The sequence below is a fragment of the Onychomys torridus genome, chromosome 4 (assembly GCF_903995425.1).
Source record: "Onychomys torridus chromosome 4, mOncTor1.1, whole genome shotgun sequence".
In the NCBI taxonomy this organism is placed as follows: Eukaryota; Metazoa; Chordata; class Mammalia; order Rodentia; family Cricetidae; genus Onychomys; species Onychomys torridus.
In genome coordinates this window covers 125,033,510-125,053,391 of record NC_050446.1, presented here as the reverse complement: position 1 = coordinate 125,053,391, position 19,882 = coordinate 125,033,510, and the positions used below count along the sequence as shown (strand labels likewise).

Genomic DNA, 19,882 nt, shown 5'->3' with positions numbered 1-19,882 from the left:
AGATCAAGGATACCACACACAATTCGCTTAAGTAACGAAGACATTTTTAAAAAGTTATAATAAAAAAGGTCCAGAGCCTGCACCGCTGTAGTTCGTTAATTCAGGAAGTCGGTGACATCGAAGATAAGAGGTTCTTTCCCATCTGTCATCTTGTATCATGTTCAGCAGTGTCCTTCCTCCTGGTCTCCAGAGGGCTTCCATACCTCTAGGCTTCGTGCCCTCACCCAATTAGGACGTTTGTAGACAAGGTAGGATCGGTCGGCAGTCTAAGCACCAAGCACTTTAATCTGTGTAACAGCTCTGTGAGGTAAGAAACTCTGATTGGTCCTGATCAGAACCTTGAAGTCAAAGACATTAAGACATCTGCACAAAGTCACTCAGTTAGGAAGTGGTAGTGCTGGGGTTTGAGCCCAGGTAGCTGGTTTCTAGATCAAGTACCTCCAAAGGCTGGTAAAGAAGGCAGGTATGAATGGAGGCGGTAGGCATTTCCCTTTTTCCTTCAACCCATTTGCTTGCACCAGTAGGATTTGACAGAGCATGGACCCCTGACTTCGCCTGAAATCTCTGGTTGTTGTATGACAAAACTTCTCCTGGGGAGATGCAGCACACATTCACTCCATAGGGAACCCATGACAGACCCAAGTATGGGAACCACCAAAGTCCTACTCGGTGAACCGATGAGTTTTACTGGGGTCACTTCTAGGAGCAGAAATGACTCAAAGACACCTACATCACCAAAGCCCACTCCAGCATGGGTGACAGCTCACAAAGCTGGGAACCTGGAGCGTTGCATAGCCTGCAGGCAGCTCCAGTTTGGAGTGTCTTTTCCAGGTGCCTCAGAGGGTCTAAACCTCTTCTTTGGAGCCTGGCTGGTTTCTGCTTCTTCCAGGCAGCCTGGTTGGTTTCTTCTTCCAGGCAGCTGTTTTGGCCTCAGTCTTTGTAGTTTTTCCCCTCTGAGAGTCTTCTTGGCAGCTCAGCTTTCAGTTCCTCTGAGGGACTCTCAGCTTTTGATTCCTGTGTCAGGGAGGGGCCTAGTGAATCTGGTGGGTTTCAGGAACTTCCCCAAGCTATTTTGAGTTGTTTACCTTAATGTTTAAAGAGCTCTGCAGGATGGAATGTTTCAGTCTTGAGGGAACTTATACAACAGTGATGCTCCCATTACATCTTGAAAGAGACTTCCCAGGGACACCTGTGTCCATCAGGGAGGCTCCTCTGGAGCAATTTCTACTGAGACAGAGAGTAGTTAAGCTCCATGACTCTCTGAGACAGAGTCAAGCTTTAGTTTGAAGCAGTGAACCTGAGCCTGTATGTCCAGCGTGGAGCTGAGTGGTGCAGCTGTCTGTCCAGTTCCCAGAGAGAATTCTTCTCTCTTCAGCCAACTGTTTAGTGATGAGTGGGAAAGATCCCCACTTACCCGGCACATGGTCACACTTAGGAATGACCAGCCCTAGTTCAGAAACCAGTGGTTTACTCCTGGCCCATTTTGGATGGGTTAAAAGGCTCAGCTCTGTTTTGTTTTTTCTTAAAATTCATCATCATCATCATCATCATCGTGTGTGTGTGTGTGTGTGTGTGTGTGTGTGTGTGTGTGCGTGTGTGTGAGAGAGAGAGAGAGAGAGAGAGAGACAGAGAGAGACAGAGAGAGAGAGACAGAGAGAGACAGAGAGAGACAGAGAGAGAGAGACAGAGAGAGACAGAGAGAGACAGAGAGACAGACACAGAGAGAGACAGAGAGACAGACACAGAGAGAGAGAAAGAGAGACTGAGGGAGAGAGAATATGAATGTGCCCGTGGAGGCCAGGTGAGTATGGAATTTGGTTTTCTTCCTTCTACCTTTATGTGGGTTCTGAGGATCAAATTCAGGCAGTCAGGCTTGTGGTAAGCACCTTTACCTCTTGAGCTGTCTCCCCAGCTCCTGATTTTTCTTTTCTTGTTTCAAATTAAGTGTTCTTTCAGACAGAGCTTTGGGAGAGGGCTGGCAGAAGCTTGTAGTGCCTGGTAAGGGAATGAGCTGCCTGCCGAGTCTCCAAGCATCAGCATTGCCTCCTGCACAAGTGATGCTTGTGTGACAACCACCCAGCCCTTGTGAGGTGCATGGCAACAGAGTCTAAAATTGATGCTCCCACCCACAGCCAGCTGTAGGTCCTGCCTCTTTAAGGATCCTGGAGGGGAGGGCACAGAGGTCACGGTTGAAGCAGGCAGAAGTAAGTCTCCCCAGCTGACTGATACTGCCTAGTGATGTGCGGCAGAACCTTTCCTGGGGAAACGAAACACCCTCATCTACTCACCCCACGTAGGGAACTCAAGACAGACCCAAGTACAGATACCACTGAAGTCCAACTTGGAGAACCATGAGGTTTATTGGGGTCGCTGACAGGACTGTGGGTGAGGGGTTACCCACAGGAGCAGGAATGCCTCATAGACAGCTGCATCACCAAAGCCCGCCCCAGTATGGGTGACAGCTCACGAAGCTGGGACCCGGAGCACTTGGAGTACACTGCACAGCCTGCGGCAGGCAGCTCCACAGGTGGGAGAGTGGCCTCTCCAGGTGCCTCAGTTGGTCTAATGCTCTTCCAGGCAGCTTTCCTCTCTCTGAGCCGGACTCTCTGCTTTTATTGCTCACTCTGATAGGGTGGGGCTTAGTGAATCTGCTCAGTTTCAGGGAGGTCTTGAAGCTACCTCCCCCCACAGGGTTTTCTTTTTTCTTTTTTTTTAAATTTATTTTTATTTTATGTACATTGGTGTTTTGCTTACATGTTTGTCTGTGTGAGGGTGTCAGATCCCCTGGATCTGGAGTTTAGACAGTTGTGAGCTGCCATGTGGGTGCTGGGAATTGAACCTGGGTTCTCTGGAAGAGCAGCAGTGCTCTTACCCTCTGCCATCTCTCCAGCCCAAGACAGAATTTTTCTGTGTAGCCTTGGCTGTCGTCCTGGACTCACCCATGTAGACCAGGCTGGCCTCAAACTCAGAGACCTGCCTGCCTCTGCCTCCTGGGCTTAAAGTTATGCACCCACCCCCAGCTTCAAGCTACTTTTTTTGTTGTTTACCGTCCTGCTTAAGGAACTCCCCTGCAGGATGGAACTCTTTGATCTCAAAGGAGGCTGTTAGACAACACCTAGTTACCTTTGGCTCAACAAGTCACTTTCAGTCAGTACTAGCTAATCTGAGAAGCTCATCAGATGGGGTACATAGGGTGTCCCCACTGATTCCACCAACCATGGGCAATGTGTCAGAGGTATGGAGTCATCCAAGGCCAGCAGGCCCCATCAGTTACGTATTCCTAGCTTTTGCTCTGCTTGCCTCTAGGAAGCAGAAAGCGGGACGATTATTGTTCATTTGTGAGCCTGCTCCTTGCTCTGGACACTGTCTGTTCTATCCTCAGCCGAGCCCCAATGGGTACATAGCAGGCTTCACTACCACCTGTTGAATGAAAGAGGGCAGGAACTTGCCATCACTCCCATTCACCTCCTCTGTCCTCAGAGCTCACTTCTGTCAATCATCTGCAGGCTCAGCACCTCCTCCAAGGCCCAGTGCTCAGCAGGCACTTGTTGCAAACGCCTTTGGGGCCCCTACACTTGTTCCCTTTTCTTTAACTGCTTGATTGGTAACAGAACCCCACACTGTTCAGGCTGCTGTGTTGCAGGATATGAAACTGGCCTAAGTCAATGCTGTGATCCTTGGTCTTGGTCAGGGACTATTGGTCGAGTGGCCACATGACCAATCTCTGACCGGCTGGGTCTTAACTTTTGTCCTTTTGGTAAGACAGAAGAAGAGACAGGGTCCCCGCAGTCCTCTTTCTAGCACAGGATAGTTATGTGAGAGGAGGTGATGTCCTCTCAGCAGCCATCTTGGGACTCTGAGGCCAAGCACCATGCTGGAGACAGCATGGTCAGAGGTGCTTTGATGACGTCACCTTGCTGAGTCAGCCTTAGGAACTAATCTCTAGACCTCTTATTGAGAAGACCATGTTCTTAGTTTTTTAGACCTTGCTAGCCCATGTTTCCTTCTCCTTATGCAAAATCAATCCTAACAGACACAGTGATCAGCCTGCAAGTTGAATTAGTAAAAGTATGGACTTACTGAATGCTCACTGCATGCTCAAAGCAACTTCCTTGTATTACCTCCCACATCTTACGACAGCAGTTGACGAAAGTACTAATATTCACAGAGGAAAAGCCAGCATGGAACTAGGTGTGATGATACACACACACACACACACACACACACACACACACACACACACACACACGCAACCCTAGCACAGTGGGGGCTGCGATAGATCGGAAGTGCAGGGCTGTCCTGGGCTACATAAAGAGACCCTGTCTCAAAACTCCAACAAAGCAACAACAAAACCATACAAGAAACACAGGCACGTGTGCTAGGCAGAGTCACTGTCCCTGGGTGGGAGACATTGGAGACGTATCCCAGAAGACTGAGACAGAGGAATGAGGATTAAGTAAGAGAGGAAGCCCATCCACAAATGTGTAAGTGCCCAGCTATTCTTTCTGATAGAATGGGTCAATTCTTGAGTGGAGGGTGAAACTAACCTTTAGCCTTGGTCACAGGCTGAGGAGACTGGCACTCACTGAGCACCTATGGTATACCAGCTAGCTGTGTTGTGTGTATCACTGGTTCTCACTGGTGGCTCACAATTGCAGACTTGAGTGTTCTTGGCATCCAGTGGGTACTGTGTGCTGCTATGCCCTACTGTAGAGAACTAACCTGACCCCAAATGCCACTAATCCTGGGTTTGCTCTCTCACACTCTCATCTTGCAGAGTAAAAAAAGGGAGCTTCAGAGAGGTGAAATGTCTTGGCCAAGGTCACCCAGTTAGCTGAATCTGGCTGGCATATGATGTTGTTGCCAGGTAGGGAGTAATGATTTTTAAGACAGGGGCCATTGAAACTCAGAAAGGTGCTGGATCCCTCCAAGGACAGACACAGTTGCCAGGAAAGCTCTGGGACAAGTGGCTAAGGGACAAGAGGTTAATGACCTTTCAGAGAAGCTCAGCTCCATGACCCATACCCGATGGGCTCACCACTTTACAGTTATACACCCAGGATACCTTGCCCATGCCAAGGCCCACATTAAACGAGCGCCCAAGGCCCCACAGGAACAGGGCCATGGGTAGCAGCAGTTACCATACTCTCCCCTATCCCAGGACAAATGGCAGTTTTACTCCAAAGGCCCCAGAGAACTACTCTAGGAATATTGAAGGGAAATAAATAAGCAATAATGCTCCTGCCTCAGAGATGATGATAGTCCAGAGGGGCTATTGTGTGAAACAGGGACTGACTCCACAGGAGACAATAGATCTGTGGCCAGCCAGGTAGGGACTGGACCTGCGGTTTAGACAGGGGCCAGGTCAAAAGGGCAGCTGACACATGCAGGAATAATTAAGACCCGAGGTAAACTTTCTAGGCTGTTACAATCACTTCCCAGGGATTATGGCCCAGCCTTGTTCGGGTCCCTAAGGGAGTGTCGCTATTGTTCTTCCCGCTGTATTGAGACAAACCGAGGAGCTTTAGGCTGGGAATCACCAAGGTCACCAGTGAGGGGCTGACGCAGCGCACCTCGAGGGTGCACACATTGCTGTAAGAGGGGTGAGCACGTTAGCTGAGCTCAAGATCAAGGTCACACGGAGCGGTCGGCTGGCAGGGGGTTCCTACGGCCTCAACTCGGGTGGGGACATGGGCTACTCGCTGCACCCTTGCTGGGGATGGGGAGCCCGGGACAGCAGGCGCGGAGCTCCGACAGAAAAGGAAACAGAAGAACGGAAAAAGAAGCACCCAGAGTTTTCCTTCCAAGGTCGCCACAGGCCCGGGATGCGAGCGGCTGAGGCGGTGGGGCGTCGGAGGGCTCTTCCGGGCGTCCCGCGCAGCGCGTGGTGGTCGCTGAATCGGTCACGAGGAGCGTTCCCTACGCGTGGGTGCCGCGAGGACCTAAGCGTCCTCTCTCGGAGCTGCTAAGTGGGTCTTGGCCGTCACTCATCAGAGCCACGACTCCGAGTAGTCAGGGCGACTTGTCTGTAGCCGCGAACTCTCGTTGTGCGGCGCGCGCACGAACCTGCTCTTGTCCGACGCTCCCTGGCAGTGGGGTTGAGGCTCCGCCCAGTTCCACTAGGCCCCTCCCAGTCCCCCTCCTCAGCTACAGCCATTCTCCATTTGTCCCCGCCCAGTCCCCCACTGGCCACGCCCACTTCGCGACAGGCCCGCCCACCCTCCACGGCAATGCCCCGCCCACTCCGCCCTCCTGTCCCTGGGCTCCGCCCAGATCCCGCCCCCGCTCCTCCTGCCCCGGGCCCGCTGAGCGGCGCCTGTCCGGGATGCGGAGCCGGGACGCTTGAGCCGCGGCTGACCTCGGCGCGGGAAGTTCGGGCGCCGTGAGGCGATGGAGGCGCCCGGCAGCGGTGGCGGCGACGGCGGCGGGGACCCAGGCGGGGACGGTGCGCAGCCCGACGCCCGCGGCCCCGGCTCCGGGCCGTGCGCGGCCGCCCGCGAGTCGGAGCGCCAGCTGCGCCTCCGTCTGTGCGTGCTCAACGAGATTCTGGGCACCGAGCGCGACTACGTGGGCACCTTGCGCTTCCTGCAGTCGGTGAGCTCCCGCCACCTGTGGCCGGCCGGCCCGCGCTGCGCTTTTGTCTGTGGTTCCCCGCCTTGCGCATAGTTTGAAAATGGTTACATCCGCGCGGCGCCTGCCCGGGGCCCCGTTAGGGGCCGGTGTGGGGAGAAGCTGGGACAGGGGCCCCGCGCACCCTCGGCTGTACCGGGGACCTCTGGGCTCCGCAGCCGCGCCCCCAGCTCGAATTTCACAGCCACAGCTTTAGACTGCAAAACAGCATCCGAGTGCGCCCTTGTACCACACACCTTACACGGGTCTCTGCAGGCTGAGCCGTTATCGGGCTTATCAGTACCGCGCTTCTATTTTCCGATCTTTAAGACCGGGGAAGAGTTCGGCTGCAGAGAGGTCGAGTCCCTTGCTGTGGATTGCACAGCTGGCTACGTAGGGTTGGATGCAGGGCGGTGACCTAGGGCAGCCCCGCGGGTGCTTTAAACTTGGATGCTTTAGCAAGCCCTGGTGTCTCTAGTGAGAATGAGGAAAGGGCCACTTCCCTACCCTCCTAGGAAGTGAGAAAACTGGAGGGGGTGGGCTGGGCTGGTGTAGGAGACCTGAGGGCTGGGCTGGTGTAGGAGACCTGAGGGCTTTAATCTCCGTGCCTCCTGCTGGGGCCGCTTTAACTCCGGCATTGGGTTGGAAAAGTCTTAACCCTACTTCAGGAAGGGGTGTGTGTGTGTGTGTGTGTGTGTGTGTGTGTGTGTGTGTGTGTGTGTGTGTGTGTTTACTTCTGGGAGAAAGGGGCATTCTGGGGTTCTCATTGGCTTGAGGGTGCAGGGGAGTCTGTGTGAGGTGGAGGGTTCCCACTCGGAGGAGGGAGTACTTAGGAGGGGGGAGGAGCTGTGTAGAGGTATTGAAAGCCATTTGGCCCAAGGATCCTTCTGGAAAGGCCTGTGAGAATAAGACAGGGTTGGCTTTCTTTCCCATCTCTTCCTCTCTCACAGTTTAAAAAAAAAGAGAGAAGAGAAGGATCGCCGGCTTGAAGCTGGCAGTTTCTAAGTGAACGATGCAGCCACTCTGGCATTACTGAGCAATGACAGATTCTAGGGAACTCCTCACTTCCCCCTCGGCAGGCCTTAAAAAGAAACAGGAAATTTAAACCACTTTTTATATTAAGGGGGGGTGTTACATCCTCCCCATGTATGCCCCTGGCCATTGTGCTGGGTTAACTGCGCTTTTAAATTGTCCCCATGAAGAGTCTGGGGGAAGCTGGGATAATGGAAATTGATTGGAGTCCACATTCTTAGAATCAAAGAAACCAAAAAAAGTTTCCTCTGGCTTTTGTGTCATCCCCGGGACACCTGTCATTTGTGGACAACCATTCTTGGGTGTGACAGGGGCGTTCTGAGACTGACTTGATGTGTCTGGTAGCCCTCCTGCTCTCAAAGCTGATCTCAGCGTCCTCACCACAGGACCCCAGGCTGCTTTTCTCCCTTGCCCTTTCTTGAGTCCCCAAGCAGAGGACTGATTGTAACCTGAGTAGCATGCCCTGCCCTGTGAGCCCAAGAGGCCACACCTCTGGCCTCTGGGGAAGGCCCTCAGGCAACCCAAGGCCATTTAGTCCTGGAAGCCTGGAGTGAGAGCTGCCCGTTGCTCTCCTCACGCAGGCTTTTCTTCTTTGCTCAGCACCGTGGGGCTGGCAGCTGGGGTGGTGGGGGTGGGGGTGGTGTCTCCACACCCCAACATGTCGGGCTCTTTTAAACTGATGAGAGGTTCCTCAGGCTCCTGGCTCTCTGGGAAGAGACAGTCTAGTCTAGAGCGGCAAAGTGCTTTAAAAATTCCAGAGCAAGGGCTGTCACAATTGCTTAGTGAGTTAAAGGCACTTGCCCCTAAGCCTGAGGACCTGAGTTTGATCCCTGAGACCACATCATGTCATACATGCCCTCTCCCCAGATAAATAAATGAGTAAATAGATAATGCAATACAAAGAGATCCAGAGCTCCAAATTCGGAGCCAGATTGCTTGGCATGAGTGGCTTAAGGCAGGTTGGTTTGCCGTCTTTGGGTCTTTATTCCCTTGTAAAATGGAGAGAATAATAGATCTTATTCTGTGGGGTTTTTAGGGTAGGTAAGTCGTGTAATTTAGCAAATATCACCTGGAATTATGAGTTATGTGATAATTAATCTTACAGGTGGGTAGGCTCAGCTTCCAGAAAACAAGGTGATCCCAGGGGGCTGCCTGGAGGAAGTGAGGTCTTTGTCTGCACTGAGAGAAAGCCCGGGGACTTCCCAGTGAGTTTCCTTTTGACCTCTGAACTCTAGCCATGGAAACCAATGGTCTGTTCTGTTCCCATCCTGGGACTTTGGGGGCTCCTTCAGTGTGTACACACTGGATTTGGGCTGCACTCAGACACTGGGTTGTACCTTTCCTTGTCTCCCTGGGGTCCTAGGTGCTCTGACTAGAGAATCAGAAAGAGGCAGGGATGTTTTGTGGAGATGTTGGTATAGTCCAGGCGACTGTGGAGGTTGAGTGACCATGCAGGGGTGGGTGGGGTGGGGTGGGATGAGGTCTTGACTTGGGACCTTGGGTCTCGACTTTGAGATCCTGGATTGTCTTGGGCAGTGCCAATGGGGACAGTAACATGACAGGTGTCATCATGTAGGAGCTGACTCTTGTCATTTGCTGTGCAGCATTTTGCATGTGGCAGCCACTTAACCCACCCTGAGAAGGGTGCTGTTGGTATCCCACTGACAGATTAGGAAACTGAGGTAGCTGGTTGAAGTGAGCTCCCTGGTGGCCCATGTCCTCTGCGTGCGGTCTGTTGATGGTGCAAAGGTTGAGTGTGGGGCTCTAGAGCCAGACTAAACACAGGCTTTCTCCATAGACCAACTTGTACCATGCCTCAGTTTCCACATCTGTACTGTGGGTGTATTATAGCACCTATTTGACAGGGGTGTCACGAAACTTGAATGATCCTGAAGTTAACTCTCACTGCTTGACTCACAGTAGGTGGTTGGAGACCGAGGATGGTGTTTTGGGGCAAGGGCTGGGGCAGATGTGCTGTCCTTTTAGGCTTTGAGTCTCTTCCCTAAAGGAAGAAGCTGAGTGGTTGAGTTGGTTGGAGTGCTGGCACAGTGGGCAGAGAACCCTCGTGGGGTTCACTGGCCTTACCCTGAGGACTCCCTTTTGCCGAGGACAGAGCCCTGTCATTTCCAAGTACCTAGAAGTTCTTCTCAGAACCATCCCGGCTGGGTCTTTGAAAGGAGCAAGGATTGTGGGTACAAAGCTCCCAGAATGCATCTAGTGGTTCTGCTTTTTTGGGAGGAGGAGACCAAAGATTTTTCTCTCTGGAGCCTGCTCACCAAAACAAGAAACTGTGGTTTGCATAGTCACACTGTGTTTTGTTTTTTAAAAGCTCCTGTGTTCCTAGTCCTACCCTGGGGAGAAGGGCTGGGGCTGGGGTGCAGGGCAACTAGAGTCTGCGGTTACCCCGTCATGATGAGTACCCAGTGGCTTTGGGCATCTTCTTGTGCTCATATTTGGAAAAGTAGGGTGCTGAGAAGTACGGGCAGAGCAGATCTGCTTTGGGGATGTAAACAGTAATCATGGGGCTGGGAAGGCAGCTCAATGGAGAAAGCACTGGCCTTGCAAATGTGAGGACCAGAGTTCGGGTCTCTAGAACCCATGTAAAAGCTAGGCAGGTGTGGCTGTCCGGCTGTAATCTCAGCATTTGCGTGGTGGAGATGGGAGTCTTAGGGCAATGGGACTAGCTGGTGGGAAATCTAGGGGGCTAGCCAGAGACCCTGCCTCAATATATAAGGGGAAGAGTGATCAAGGAAGACAACTGTCATCAACTTGGGGTCTCCATATTCATGTACACACACATATGTGTACCTGCACACATGTGAACATGCATAGGTTACAGGCATAGCACAGGGAGTCTGGACCAGAAGCCAATGAAATCCTTCAAAAATTTGGTTTAGAAATGTATTATGTTTGTGTGTGTGTGTGTGTGTGTGTGTGTGTGTGTGTGTGTGTGTGTGTACATGCCACAGTGCATGTGTGAAGGTCCGAGGATAGTGTGAGGCAATGAGTTTTCTCCCCCTACCATATGAGTCCCAGGGATCAAACTCAGGTCATCAGTCCTGGAAGCCTGTCCCTGACCACTGAACCATTTTATGAGCCTCCGCCATTTTAATTTATTTATGGTTTTTGAGATAATATCTCAGGTAGCTTAAGCTGCCAGTGGACCTGACATGGAAGGGGGGATGGCCATGTGTTGTGTGATGAAACACTCTTTTACTCACCCGGATTGGGAACCCATGGCAGACTGAAGTACAGATACCACTGGAACCCAACTTGGAGAACCAGTGAGGTTTATTGGGGTCACTTACAGAATTTGGGTGAGGGGTTACCCACAGAAGCAGGAATGACTCAAAGACAGCTGCATCCCCAAGCCCGCCCCGGCACGGGTGACAGCTCTGGAAGCTGGGAACCTGGAGCACACTGCACAGCCTGCGGCAGCTCCACAGGTGGGAGAGTGGCCTCTCCAGGTGCCTCTGCTGGTTTCTACTTCTTCCTGGCAGCTGGTCCAGCAGGGAGGCGCCCAATGAATCCGGTGAGTTGCAGGTAGTTCTTGAAGCTACTTTTTGGAGGTTCCTGGCTTATGGAACTCCCCTGCTGGATGGGATGTTTCAATCTTGGAGGAGACTGTTACCACCTCTTCCCCCAACTCTACATCTTTCCTACCCCCTCTTCCTCAGTGATCCCCGAGCCTTGGAAAGAGTGACTATAGATGTCCACTTATGATTAAAAAGTAGGCCACCATGCCAGAGTGACAGTCACTTGTTCTCAGGAACTTCAACGGTGGTTATGAGTTGAGGCTGATAACATGATCTATGGGCATAAACACCCATGTTTAGAAGACAGTGTGACAGGCATTGTCACATCCATCTAGTAAAACCATAGAAGTTGCTCCCTCCATTGGAACTTAGGACCTCCCCCAAGTCCCAGATCTTTGTCTTGGCTTACAGTACTAGATGTGAACTCTTTCTTGTGGAGTGAGCTTTAAATCCATTGGAAGGCTGTGGTTGGTTTCACTCAGGACAGCTGAACCACTGTTGGACAAGCAGGCACATCCTGCCTGGCATGTCAGTGTTTTCGCATGCAGGGTCTATAGCCAAACAGGGGTGTTGTGACAGTTCTTCACCAGCAGCCTGCAGGGCCAGCAGGCTGGAAGTTTCCAGTGAGTCCCAGCTTCATTTCCCATGCCCTACAGTCAGAGCGTGAGCATGGGGTGTCTTCAGCAATGAGGTCTTACCTTCTAGTTCTGGCACACAACCACCAGCAGTAGCCATAACCTTTATGGTTTGTGGGGCCTCAGGAGCTTTCCTGGTCAACAACTCAGGGAGGTCGCCCACCCCTGGGACTAGGGTTTTCATCGAGTAGCTTCATGGCCTCTGAAAGTGTCCTTTTGGACCTACTTTTGTTTGAATCAACCCAACCCCAGTAGGGTGGCAGGGTTGGTGGGAGTCCCACTGGCTTTCCAAATCTGCAGAACGCTCAGGGGGTAGCATCATGTCATCTCTACAACAAAAACCTTTCCCAGATGATGGATAGGACAAGGCAAACATCCCAAGCCACTGACCCATAACAAACTGGGGTTACAAAGATAACCTTGGCAAAGCACTCTGCAAGTCTGCTGTCACCGGTTCTTAGGGTCAGGTGACCCCAGAGGTTCACAACTAAGAAGATAGTAAGCCTAACATAAGCAAAATCTAAGACAGCATGGGAAGGTTCCATCCATTTGTGTCAATTGCTTCCTCCACAGATCAGGACTAGGTACAGAGCATGGATAGGAGGCACTGACTTAATTAGCTCCCTGTAATCCTGAAGTCATTCTCTCTGAGCAGTTACGTTTCCAGATCCTGGAGTTCTTCCTCAGAGTCTGCCTGCATTTCTGCACACCTGATAAACTCAGTGGGCCTGACTTCATTTGCTCAGACCTACTCAGGGCCAAGAGGGAAGGAGGTCCTGCTCTCCCCAGCTGCACCTGCTGGCTCCCAGGGTCAGAGCTGCCCAGAGTTGGCAATGTGAATGTTCCTACATCTGTTACTACTCCATTCAACCATACCTGGTTGTTGGGGGAGTTCCCGACTGGGAAAACCATCTCCACCCTAGCATAATCCTTTGATGAAGGTAACTGGACCCTCCTTAGTCTGGGGGGATAGTTACCCACTTCTCACTTATTTTGTTTGATTATGGATGTCTTTTGATGAGTATGAATCTTGTTACATTTGTCTTCCAGAAACCCAGACAGACCTCCATCTGCTTTACCTTTTTTTTTTTTTTTTTTTTTTTTTTGGTTTTTTTTGAGATAGGGTTTCTGTGTAGTTTTGGTGCCTGTCCTGGATCTCACTCTGTAGACCAGGCTGGACTCAAACTCACAGAGATCTGCTTGCCTCTGCTTCCTGAGTGCTGGGATGAAAGGCATGCGCCACCACTGCCCGGCTGCTCAGTTTACAAATTCTCTTTACATGCTGGTCTAAGCATCAGATCTGCCAAAGCCTTTCTTGCTTTATAAAGATCTTGCCCTACCAATGGACTCAGCAAAGACAATAAAATAAAGCTCTACACCAGCCCGGAGGTCCTTGCTGGAACAGCCTTTTCTTTAACTCCTCTGTGAACACAGTTCTTTCTGACCCAGTGAACTGGGGTTCGAGCATGGCTCCCCCATTTTTTTCCCCTTTGAGACAGGGTTTCTCTGTGTAGCCCTGGCTGTCCTGGAACTCACTCTGTAGATTAGGCTGACCTCGAACTCAGAAATCCTCCTGCCTCGGCCTCCTGAGCACTGTGATTAAAGGCGTGCGCCTGCACTGCCTGATACAACTCCCCTCATCCCTAGTTCCCTCAGTAGTGTGCCCCTCCTCTATGGTTCTCCAGTTCCCGATGTTTATGGGGACCTTAGATGGAGATAACCTGGTGTTCCTAAAGGCTCTGATCAGCCAGTCCCTCAAGGACCGGTTTCCCTCACACTGTCTTAGGTCCTGCAGCCTTTTCTTTAAGGAGGGATGGCAAGTTGCATCACTCAGTTTTCTGCTTCCATAGCCGTCTATTTCCATGTCCCCCAGCTCACAAGCCAGGCTGCAACAGGCTCTTTGCTTGTTTAAAGGCTTCCTGAACTCCAGCGGTTTAAGTGCTGAGTATTTTCTGATCACGCTAGTTTCGTGCAGTGGATCATGGTTAATGCCCACATCTGCATGCTGGATTATGGATTTCCCTCTTTTTCTACCAGAGGACTCGAGGAGTGTATTTTATTGCTTTTACCACCTCTCTCTCTTGTCTGATTTAGTTGTCAAGTCAGAGGCTAACTCGGCTAGCCACATCTCCCTCTCTTGTTGCAATTGCTCCTTGACATAAGGGGCTTCTGCTTAGATGCCCTCTCAGCTTCAGATGCATTTCTGACTACATACAACAGAGGCCAGGCATCCTCCATCTTGGTTTGCCAACAGTTTCAGCTCTTACGCACTAATCTCAAAGACTGCGGGATTTCCTCCAAACCTTTAACTGTGTTCACGTCATCTCCATATTCACATGGTGGACCCCACTCATCAAGCAGGCATGCTATCCCATGCCACACAGACAGAGACAGCCATCCCAGATTTCCTCCACAGACACTCCTAATCCTGATGGCTCAGCCCTAGTTGCCTGTCTCACTACCAAGAACCATGCAACTGCTGTCATAGTACAGAGGCACAGTGTCACACAGCACACAGGAAAGGACAGATCTATTGGAATCCATGGATCCCCCACCCCCACCCCCAGCTTCAGCTGCAGTTATATGCCTTACTACCCATAGGCAGGACCACACACTCTTCCTCAACTTGTCTTTGGTTCTGTCATGTCCCTGTTTGGGCACTAAATGTTGTGTGACAAAACCTTTCCTGTGGAGACCAAACACACTCATCTACTCACCCCACGTAGGGAACTCAAGACAGACCCAAGTACAGATACCAATGAAGTCCAACTTGGAGAACCATGAGGTTTATTGGGGTCACTGACAGGACTGTGGGTGAGGGGCTACTCACAGGAGCAGGAATGCCTCAAAGACAGCTGCATCACCAAGCCTTCCCCGGCATGGGTGACAGCTCTGGAAGCTGGGACCCGGAGCACACTGCACAGCCTGCAGTGGGCAGCTCCACAGGTGGGAGAGTGGCCTCTCCAGGTGCCTCAGTTGGTCTAAAGCTCTTGCAGGCAGGCAGCTGATCTGGTCTCAGAGTCTTCTTTGCTGTGCATTTTGCTTTTTCTGGCAGGAGGGAGCCGAGGGAAGCTGGTGAGTTTCAGGGAACTCCTGAAGTTTCTCTTTTGGTGGTTCCCTTCTTAAGGAGCTCTGCCTAGAAGGTTTTCATCTTGGAGGAGACTCATACAATTTCTGGTCTTCCTGTCTCCCCTTCTAAGTGCTGAGGTTACAGGTGTGTGCCTCTACAACCCATTTATATACTGCTGGGGATTGAACTTGGGACTTCCTTGTAGGAGATTTTTAATTGCTTGTGGTATTGGGAATGGAACCCAAGGCCCTGCATATGCTAAGCAAGCATTTTACTACTGAACTCTGTATCCCTGGCCCCAGTGAGAACCCCTTGGTGATGGCATCTCAGGTGTTAGGGTTCTGTGGCCTCATTTCTGTTTTTGCAAGCAGAGCCCTGGTCAGATGGAAACGTGGGCACTGACTATGTTTCTCAGTGTGCAGGTATTTATGAGATGTGTGCTGTCCCATCCAGACTATGAGCCAGGCCCTGGGAATGCAGCTGCCAACAGGGCACATGTGGCTCTTGTCCTTAGGAGGACGGCTGTGCCTGTGAATGAACGGCTTTTTCTCAGACACAGGAAGCTCATTCACCATTATCCTCACACTCTCCCTGGTAGGCCTGGATCATGTCACTTCAGGAGAGATGGATGATGCTGGTGTTCCTGGCCTGGGAGACCTCAGGCAGGAACACTAGAGAGTACTCCCTTGATCAGTCCAAAGAACCAGGCCCTGCTGGGCTGTCTTCCTCTCTTAGGTTTCCCTCAGAAAGATGTCTTCCCTCAGTGGAGCCTAGCCAGTGTCAAAGGTCATCTGTTGATCGCTTTTTGTTTTCCCGGAAGATACCTTTTTGTTTTCTCTGTAGAATTCTGACAGGACTTACCCTAAGCCAGTGTGTGGTGTCCCCTGGCCTCACTACCCAGCCACTGAGCCAGGGCAGAACAGGCCCTCACCTTGGTCTTTAGAAGTCTGCCAGCTAGAGAATAAGCCACAGACAATAGGCTGAGTCTTTTGTTTACAGGTGACAAGCTGTGATCCCTGAGGGGCAGTGGCCTGAAGTTAGCCAGGGTCCTATCCCTAGACCCCTGGGGACTGTCAAACCCAGAATCCAGGGTCCTGGAGGAGCCAGCTGCTGACAGGGCACTCTGTGCTGGCACGTAGTGGGGCTACCTTGTACATTGTAGGACAATTGTCAATGTTGTCTGTCACTAGCTAGATACCAGGACCAGTCTCTGCTCTGTGGGACTATCAGGAAAGTCTCAGAAGTCACCAGATATCCCGTGAGGGTAGTGCAAACAGAGCTCTCAGATAAGAACCACTGGGCTGGGACCTTTGGGGTCTAGCTTTGGCTTCCAACTTCTAGGTGTTCACACACACTGCTAGCAGTATGGGAACCTATGTGCACGTGTGTGTGTGTGTGTGTGTGTGTGTGTGTGTGTGTGTGTGTGGTGTTTAGGTGAGGACGCAGTGGGTTGGGCTTCTTACTCAGCCTGTGGCCCCTGGATTCTCTCTTTCCTTATGGGTAAGAGTGCTGACTCAGGTCTGGGTTCCTATTCGGGCTCTGCTCCTGTGATCTTGGGCCTAACCCTGCCCTCTGCCTGTCTCTGAAGTGTGGCTGCTTGGAGCCGTTCGGATTCCTTGCACTGCGTGCAATGATCTGGTCTGGGGAGGGTGCCCAGTGCTCTGGGTTTACGTGGTGGCTGCAGGCTCCTTGTTGTCTTGAGAGTTGGGGAGGAGGGCCCTTAAGCAGAAGAAGTTTAGTATGCTTTCTCTGCTCTCGGGGGCAGCTGGGCTCCTCCTTTGTCTTGTGGTCGGGTACTCAATCTGTGTCTGTTGTGGTCTGGTTCCTTCCCTGCTGACAGCCATCCCTTGACTCTGGGGCCTGGGTAGTCAGTCTTCTGTCTTCAGAGAAACAGTATGGAGGATAAAGCAACTGCTTCCACCAAGAGCTTTTATTCCTGAATTCACTTTGTTTGGTCAGTGGACACAAAGTACCTACTAGGTTCCGAGCATTATGCTCTGTCTTGGTTTATGGCTAGGATATGATGGACAGGTCCCTACCTCACAGAGTCCTCAAATACCACAGAAAGAGAACACTTGAAAAGGACCAGCTGTTATAATGGTGACATCAGTGTGCCCTGCTGTGTGCCAGGCACCATGTTGAGGGCGCTACAGGGTTATCTCTGATCTTTTGCACGCTCTCCTGAAGACATCACCACACCTATCTTGCATATGGGGAAAGTAAGGCCCAGAGAGGTCTGAAGATGGGATGATGACATAGGAATAACATGCAGGTGACAGGTATGAAGACAGCTGCTTGAGTGGAGTGGCCAAGGAAGGCCTCTCTAGAGGTGGGAAAGCTTCAAGAGCGCATTACAGACAGCGGGAAAGGCATATGCAAAGGCCCTGAGGCAGGATGGTACCTGGCCAGTTGGTTGGAGGGGAGGAGATGGGGTGAAGTTGTTGTGGTTGGTTGGGGTCAGGTAGGTCAGACTTCCTTTGTGTGTGTGTCTGTGTGTGTGTGTGTGTGTTGTGTGGTATATGCATGTGGTGTGTGCCTGTTGAGCACTTTGGGTTTACTGGGGATGTGAAGAGCCGATGGCAGTGTTCACAGGGGTCGTGGTGGAAGGCAGCTTGTGTGGAAGTCTCTGGAGCCTCTGGGGGTGTCTGTCCAGGAGTCAGGCGACACACTTCACCTCCTCCAGGCAGACCCCTTTTGCCTACAGGCTGCTGTGAGCCCCAGGGAAGTAGGTTCTCCTGGCAAGGTCCCTGCTTCCCTCTGAGTCTAGCCCGGTCACAGGGGTCGTGAAGGAGGCACAGAGCGGAGGAGTTTGGGCTGTTTGTAACCAGTACAGAGATGAGGCGTGCTGGTGGCTGCCTTCTGAGCCTCTAAGCCAGGACATGATGCTGTTGTGTGTGACAGCCCCGGTTTTCCTGTGACAGAGGAAGACAGCCTTGTTTTCTGCTCAGGAAGTTCATTGCCTGATTAAAAACAGTCTGGTGGCACCTCGGGCCCCACCCTGTACTCAGCCACATCATAGCAGGTCCTCTGTGGGTCCTGAGCTCTCACCTCTGCCTGGCTGACGTTCAGACCCACTTGGGGGAGGGGCTCTGGAGGCAGGAGGCTTGGCCAGGGCCTCAGGCCGCTTCTCTGTACCTCAGCGCCTCCTGCAAGGGCTGCTCCCCGGCCTCAGCCTTCTCTTGAGCAGTTCTCTTTAATTGAGATGTGATTCATGCACCATAACCCTCACTCTCTCCAAGCTTAAAGCCGTGTGGTTCCGGGTTTGTGGGGGAGGAGGTTGTGCACTACCCATACCCTACCGCTTGCGTCTCATTGCCTTTCTTAAGTGCACCGTGTGCGCACCCTTAGGCCTTCCCCTTGCCCTGTGTGGAGCACTCCTTAGACCGCTCCTCCTTCACTTCTTCACTCGTCACTGCTTCACTTCTTCACTTCTTCACTCCTTCACTCCTTCACTTCTTCACTCCGTCACTTCTTCACCCGTCACTCCATCACTTCTTTCGGACCTTTGCTCAGGCTCCCTAGGTTTTGTCTGACCTCTCATTGTCCTGCCTCACGACTTCCTGTCTCTTCTTTCCTGGTGTGATTTCCCCAGTAGCTGACACTCTGGGAGTTTTAGTGAATGAGTGATGTCTTTGCCTTTCCCCAGATGGGAGTAATCCACTGTTTCATTCACTCTTCCCTCTGGCTTCAAGAATGCCACCTGGAGCATGATCATTAGACATTTGCTGAATGGAAAGCCTTGCCTGTCTGTAGACATGTCTGCGTTGTTACATAACATGGTGGGTTTGGGTTATGTAACTGCTAGTATTTTTGTATAGACTTTGGGAACCTGAGATTAGGACAGTCTAGTGTTTTCTAGTGTAGCGAAAGATATGTGGGTGGGTGTGGGCCGAGGGGAATGGTGCAGGAGACTGTGCTTCTGTATGGCGTCCTGCTTAAGATCCCAGGGTCCGGGCCCGTCCATAGTCAGACTGTCACAGCTTATCTCTGCCTCTGGGGCTGTGTGAGCTAGGGCGAGGAGACATCCCTCTCTGGGCCTTGGTTTCCTTGCCTGAGAACTAGTTGGGGCGGCTTCTGTGGTGGTCTTTTTCCCAGGCTCATGCTTCCTCTGGCCCTCGGCGCTGGGCCCTGCACTCTGGACACTGAGAGCAGGTACCTGGCTAGCACGGCTGCCAATGGAACCCTAAGACTGAAAAGAGGGGTCTGTTTCTCATGTATACAGCAAAACTACTCCCCTTCCCCTGCTGTGTTACCCATAGGTGAAAGGGCAGGGAGGCTGCGGTTGTGGGCGGGGCTGTGGTTGTGGGTAGAGCCAGTACTCTGCTCCTTGCTGAGGTCACTTGTCAGGTCCCATAGAGATGCTACATGGGTCATTGTTAATGAGGTCTAGTTACGTTCAGTGGCTTCTGTGGGTCAGAGGTCGGGTGTAGCATACTGAAGCTGTAGTATGGGTGTCAGCCAGGGCTGGGATGTCCATTGAGGGTGGGAGGGAGGGGCTTATCTTCATCATTATTAGTACTGTTACTTTACTATGTGAGGAGAAGGCAGTGCACACAGGGTTTTGCATGTGTAGGCAAGCGTCCTTTCACTGAGCTCAGCCACACCCCTACTGGTAGAATCTATCTAGGCAAGTGCTCTCCCACTGGGCCAGTCATCAGCTCCTCACTGAGGGATTTTAGGCAAGTGCTCTACTGCTGAGCTACACCCCTAGGCTGTTACTAGGAGGTTTCCAGGCTAGCTCTCCACTGCTCTGCCATGCCCCCAGGCTGCACAATTCATGTTGCTATTTTAAAGACCCTAGGTTCCCCTTTCCCTGCTGGCCACAGTGACCATTGTCATACATTCTTCCCTTGTGTGACCTTGTCCCTCTAACATGGTAGAGAATATTTAGTATCTTCTGAAGTATTGGCTGACTGGGCTGTAGGGTTGTAAGGATGAGCCTGGAGCCCTCCTTATGGTACCCTTCCGTTGGGGACTTTAGACACAGACCTGAGGATAGT

The 19,882-nt window shown here is 51.8% G+C and overlaps 1 protein-coding gene across 1 annotated transcript in view; it reads left to right on the top strand.

Moving 5' to 3' along the window:
- Positions 1-6,269: 6,269 nt before the first annotated feature.
- Positions 6,270-19,882, top strand: part of Prex1 (phosphatidylinositol-3,4,5-trisphosphate dependent Rac exchange factor 1) — a 153,022-nt gene continuing 139,409 nt past the window's right edge. The window contains exon 1 of the mRNA XM_036183655.1: positions 6,270-6,594. Within this exon, the coding sequence (XP_036039548.1) occupies positions 6,391-6,594 (204 nt within the window). The 5' untranslated portion in view covers positions 6,270-6,390. The remainder of the gene's footprint in view (positions 6,595-19,882) is intronic.